This window comes from Apodemus sylvaticus, chromosome 5 (assembly GCF_947179515.1).
Source record: "Apodemus sylvaticus chromosome 5, mApoSyl1.1, whole genome shotgun sequence".
NCBI lineage: Eukaryota > Metazoa > Chordata > Mammalia > Rodentia > Muridae > Apodemus > Apodemus sylvaticus.
Genome location: NC_067476.1, coordinates 66,886,697 through 66,893,164, shown reverse-complemented (window position 1 = coordinate 66,893,164; position 6,468 = coordinate 66,886,697). Strand labels below are relative to the sequence as shown.

At 36.3% G+C, this 6,468-nt stretch overlaps 1 protein-coding gene across 1 annotated transcript; it reads left to right on the top strand.

Moving 5' to 3' along the window:
- Positions 1–5,088: 5,088 nt before the first annotated feature.
- Positions 5,089–6,033, top strand: LOC127684266 (olfactory receptor 1044). Its single transcript, XM_052181221.1, has one exon. The coding sequence runs from the start codon at positions 5,089–5,091 to the stop codon at positions 6,031–6,033; it is 945 nt and encodes a 314-aa protein (XP_052037181.1).
- The last annotated feature ends 435 nt before the right edge of the window (positions 6,034–6,468 follow it).

The following is a 6,468-nucleotide window of genomic DNA, read 5'->3' as shown; positions in this document are numbered from 1 at the left end:
CTGGATTTAAAGCAAACTATTTCACAGACAGCTCATCTTCACTTAATTGGGAAATTGGGTACTATCTCTATTGACTAATTTATTTTATTTCAATATAAAAATCACATTTCATATGTTTATTACTGAGGGAAGTTCATAGTTTGGAGTAAAACATGGCCTTTTAACTTAGATGTCTGACTTCATATCAAAACTGGGAGAAAAATTATTTTCCTCACAGCAAGGGTTAAACTGGCCTTACCACTTAGAAATTTTAAGTTCTTTGAGAAAACTAACTGGCATTTCTTTGTCTCCTGCCTATTGAATGATAAGATATACCTGGGGTTCTTGTCTATCTGCAATTATTATTTGCCTTCCTAAAATACTGACACCTCAAAAGGGTTTTATCTTAATAGGTAAAGAAATGGGTTTTTTTAGTTCCTTTCCTCAAATTCAATGAAGGCTTTTATATTGAAAGCTGTCTTCTGTTCTTAAAGATGGTTTTATTAAGTTTGGACTACAATAAAAATACAATAAACTTACAGATTGAATAATAAAATTATGTTTGAAATCACTTGTGCAATTCATGACAGTTACCTTCAGTTTAGACCTACTAGAGAAAGACTAGTAGAGGAATGGTCTACAAAATTGAAATTTTGTCTAATGTGTAACATCTGGAACAAATCAGGTTAAGAGCTGGCTAGAGAAAGACTAGTAGAGGAATGGTCTACAAAATTGGAATTTTGTCTAATGTGTAACATATTGTTACAGAATAACAATTATGTGTTTCACCCAGGCTTAATTTAGTTTAGTTTTTTGTCATTAACAAAGAAAACCCTGTAACTGACCCCAGTTACATCAAACGGGTTTCCTGGAAGGGAAGCTGGGGATGTATGGGAAAGTGACAAGAAGAGACAGAAACCAAGACAACATTGTTGCTCAAGGTCTCAAAGTTTAATGGAGAACTCCAAATATATAGATAGGGGAAAATCCTTTCCCCCAAAGGCTGGAAGCTTCTCAGCAGAACCGGTTTAAGTGTTCTGCAGGTGGCTAGTGTTTCTCAGGAAACTGCAGGTTCTTAAAGAACAATGGGCTTCACCTTGGTCTGAGCACTCCACCATAAGTAGAGGGGATTATGAGTAACACAAGAGTTCCTCCTCAAAGGCTTGGAGAGGAACTTCACATTGGTTAATGTCAAGTTCCTGACAGGTAGCATGGTACCTCAATAAGGCTCTCTACAAAACCCTCTAAAAATTATAGTATTTTGTCCTTTTTACAGTGTTCTTTGCCTTACAGAAACTTTGTAATTTTATGAGGTCCCATTTGTCAATTCTTGATCTTAGAGCACAAGCTATTGGTGTTCTCTTCAGGAACTGTACCCCTGTGCCCATGTCCTCAAGGGTCTTTCCCAGTTTTTTTCTATTAGTTTCAGTGTCTGGTTTTATGTGGAGGTCCTTGATCCACTTGGAGTTGAGCTTAGTACAAGGAGATAAGAATGGATCAATTCCCATTCTTCTGCATGCTGACCTCCAGTTGAACCAGCACCATGTGTTGAAAAGGCTATCTTTTTTCCCACTGGATGGTTTTAGCTCCTTTGTCAAAGATCAAGGGACGGTAGGTGTGTGGGTTCATTTCTGGGTCTTCAATCCTATTCCATTGATCTACCTGCTTGTCACTGTACCAATACCATGCAGTTTTTAACACTATTGCTCTGTAGTACTGCCTGAGGTCCAAGATACTGATTCCCCCAGAAGTTCTTTTACTGTTGAGAATAGTTTTAGCTATCCTGGGTTTTTTGTTATTCCAGATGAATTTGAGAATTGCTTTTTCTAACTCTATGAAGAACTGAATTGGGATTTTGATGGGGATTGCATTTAATCTGTAGATTGCTTTAGGCAAGATGGCCATTTTTGCTATATTAATCCTGTCAGTCCACAAGCATGGAATATTTTTCCATTTTCTGAGGTCTTCTTCGATTCCCTTCTTCAGAGACCTGAAGTTCTTGTCATACAGATCTTCCACTTGTTTGGTTAGAGTCACACCAAGATACTTTATGTTGTTTGTGGCTATTGTGAAGGGTATCATTTCCCTAATTTCTTTCTCAGCCTGTTTATCCTTTGAGTATAGGAAGGCTACTGATTTGCTTGAGTTGATTTTATATAAGGCCACTTTGCTGAAGTTGTTTATCAGCTGTAGGAGTTCTATGGTGGAGTTTTTTGGGTTGCTTAAGTATACTATAATATCATCTGCAAATAGTGATAGTTTGACTTCTTACTTTCCAATTTGTATCCCTTTGATCTCCTTATGTTGTCTAATTGGAACGGGAAAACGAAAATCATTTGGAGTGTAAACAAAGAATATAGAAAATAAAAAAATATTTAAAAAATAAATAAAAATAATTATAGTATCCAATTTTGAATTGACATATTGTTTACCACCACCAAATTTGATTTTTAGTAGAGAAGAGTGATTAAATCAGGTAAGAACAATTATATCATGTCATTTTCACCTTTAATCCATATTATATTGATGCATTATGTTTATAAAGATTTATAAAGATTAGATCATATGATGTAGTCCTTCACCCTTACTTTTTTCCTTAAAGATTTTTTTATTTATTATATGTAGCTGTATATTTTTTTATTTATTATAGTATACTGTAGCTGTCTTCAGACACCCCAGAAGTGGACATTGGATCTCATTACAGATGGTTGTGAGACATCATGTGGTTCCTGGGATTTGAACTAAGGACCTCTGGAAGAGCAGTCAGACTCTTAACGACTGAGCCATCTTTCCAGTTCCCCTTCACATTTTCAAAATCAATAGGTTTTATCTCTATTATGGAAGCCAAAGGTCCAGCCATGATCAAGGTTCTACTCTGTCTAATAAGAATAGAGCTCTATGTTTCATAATCCTATGAAATAGGATCATGGCTCTTCTAAATCATATGCAAATTTCAAGAATTATAATTCCTTTATTTTTTGCAATGATAAGTATAGTCAGTGTTGTTAAACAGCTAAATATTAGGGAAATGATGTGATAAAATAGAGTGTAAGATCTGTGTTTTCTACAAACCAAAGAATCATATTAATTACCTCTCCCCTGCCTTGGGATGCCTATGGGGCATAGACTATAATTATCCTTGATAATCTGTCATACGTCATTCCTCTAAATAGATCCTTTGGGATAGAGACACCAATAAAATCCCATAGTTTGTTGCCACCAAAACATTACTTGCTGAAGAAATTGAACCTCATGTTCTCCAAGTAAGTTCAATGGACAGTTTTTGATATTATTGATAAAATAAATATTTTAAAATTGAAGATCATAATAGTCTTCAGACTGAAACATTTTATACTTAATATTATATAATAGCTGGGCAGCTATTATATACCTTCCACACTGGTAGAATCTTCTTTCCTATAGATAACCCGTTATTACTTACTATTTATTATGTTTCATCCGGGTTGCTATTTGCCTCAGTTGGACAGCCCTCAGAGCCATGTTCTCTTGACTTTTAACACTATCAACCAATGGCCTTTTCTCCTTCATCCTTTCCTCTACATTCTTCTTCATCTTCTGCTCTGATCCCAAACTGGAGAAAACTAAACCCCACCTATATCTCTTCTGCCCACCTATTATCTGTTGGTGGATTTATTCACCAATCAGAATTAACTTGGAGGCAAGGTCAGAAAGGCAATGTGCAGACTCTACCCCTCACTACACTTAGCATTACAGTAGATAGTAAAAGAGGAAACCTCAACATTGTATACTCCCCCCTCCTCTCTCTCTCTCTCTCTCTCTCTCTCTCTCTCTCTCTCTCTCTCTCTCTCTCTCTCTCTCACTATTGTTTGGTGTTATGAGAGATAGCCCTTTGCCTTTCTTTATACAAATGAAGGTGAATTTGAATGCCTGATTCCTGCTGCTTCACCACTTAAATTCTTAGATTATTAGAGCCTTCCTTCTGACTATCCTTTTCTTCTGCATAAGGATGAAGAAATCTTCTATCCTAAGGATGAGCTCAGCTGAGGGAGAGATGAGGCCATGATAAACATGAGATACCTTGAACCTTGTTAGAAGCCCAGCTTTGAATTCAAAACATACATCAGATACTGAAATATTCTGAGAATCTACTTTTTCATTTGTTTAATGGGTATTTAAGCCAAACATAAATAAATAAGTTATAAGCACATTATAGTGTCTGTCATTATGTTACCCACATGAATTACTAAGATAATTATAAACATGTAAGTGACTGAAGTCCACAGAATAAGCGTCCTAAATAGTAAGGTATCCAGTGTGAAGACCAAGGATTGAGGCATAATACAATAGCTGGGACCAGAAAGTCTTGGATCAGCTGATGACTTACTCTAAGCAAGTTTATTAAGAAATATAGTATCCTATGAACTATTTATAGAGTGGGGAATAGGCCAAGGTCATCAGAGAGATAAATTAGAAAAACTCCAAAGAGAACACAGTATTCTCAGACATGGTGACCTTAGGACTGACAACCATAACACATAGAAGAGCCTATTTCAGAGGAAGGGCAACCTTGACTACAGTCAGTGACTACAGGCCCAGACTGGGCTTGCCAATTCTGCTTCTGGACAAGGACACAGAATAGAAAATTTCCTTTGTTATGGGATCAGGACCTCTTAGAAAGCATAGAATCTTTCTGAATCCCAACATGTAGATTGCTATCATAATTTTTCTATGTATGTAGTAAAAAAAGAATAAAAGAAGAGAATTTTGTGTCTTTTCATGGAAACAAAATGTAGTTTATGTTACATAAGTGTCCTTTTTATTACATGTATGTAAATGTTTTCGGATAAGTATTTGTTTTCAATATGCAAAAAACTAATGTTGAGTAGCAAATAATCAATGGAAACATCAGAAAAAGACTGAATCAGTGTACGGGTTCCTATCCTGCTATCAGTTTGGAGGGAGAGAAACATTTCACAGAAAATAACCTTCTCATAATCAACTAGTGTTCTGACTCCAAAAGAGCCAGTTATAATTTTTATGTTAACAATGTAATGTGTTTCACTACATTAAGATAAAGTGTTCTTGTCAAAATGCTGGTTACAATCTTTTCTATTGATTTTTGTCCAGATGGCTCAGATAAACTGTACCCAGGTGACAGAGTTCATTCTTGTGGGCCTCACAGATCGTGAGGAGCTGAAGATGCCCCTTTTTGTGATATTCTTATCAATATATCTTTTTACAACACTTGGCAACCTGGGACTGATCCTGGTCATTAGAACAGATACAAGACTCAACACACCCATGTACTTCTTCCTCAGCAACCTGGCTTTTGTTGATTTCTGCTACTCTTCTGTCATTACACCCAAGATGCTTGGGAATTTCTTGTACAAACAAAATATGATATCCTTCAATGCATGTGCTGCTCAGTTAGGCTGTTTCCTAGCCTTCATGACAGCTGAGTGTTTGCTCCTGGCTTCCATGGCCTACGACAGGTATGTGGCCATTTGTAACCCTCTACTCTATATGGTCCTAATGTCCCCAGGAATCTGCTTTCAGCTTGTGGCTGCCCCCTATAGCTACAGCTTCCTGGTAGCATTGTTTCATGCCATCCTTACCTTTCGCCTTTGCTATTGTCACTCCAATACCATCAACCACTTCTACTGTGATGACATGCCTCTGCTCAGGCTGACCTGTTCAGACACTCACTCCAAACAGCTATGGATCTTTGTCTGTGCTGGCATCATGTTCATTTCCTCTCTTCTCATTGTTTTTATTTCCTACACATTCATTATTTCTGCCATCCTAAGGATGCGTTCTGCTGAGGGGAGACGCAAAGCTTTCTCCACATGTGGCTCCCACATGCTGGCAGTGACCATTTTCTATGGAACCCTCATCTTTATGTACTTACAGCCCAGTTCTAACCACTCTCTAGATACAGACAAAATGGCCTCTGTCTTCTACACAGTGATCATCCCCATGTTGAACCCCTTGATCTACAGCCTAAGGAACAAGGAAGTGAAGGATGCTTTGAAGAAATTCATTATCAGTAGAAACCAAATGTTTATGGCATGAAATAAAAAAATTACTTGATGGACTATGTATGTTCTATCTTTTTCCAATAAAAGACTACTTGTTGATATGCTATATGTAATATATCATACGTACCAACAAAATATCTACTTATTGGGACATTACATGTATTTATAGAAAAGCATCTTTCCTATATAGAGAGATTTTCAATGAAAGATGATATTTCATATATAAAACTGGATGTAATAATTTGAAACCTCTTCTTTCATTTTGAAATGGAAAACATACAACAACAATAAAAAAATCTTTGGGTAATAAAACTCTATAGCAAACTCTCCTTGGCCAAAAGAAAAAATATTTAAATTGTTAATCTTTTCCTTTTTTTTAAATTATACTTTTCAGGTTTTAATATAATTGCAACATTTCTCTCTACCCTTTCCTTTATCAAAACCATTCCACATTGTCCTTCCAAGGACT

Coding starts and splice junctions, on each gene's coding strand:
- LOC127684266 (XM_052181221.1), top strand. CDS start 5,089: ATGGCTCAGATAAACTGTACCCAGGTGACAGAGTTCATTCTTGTGGGC.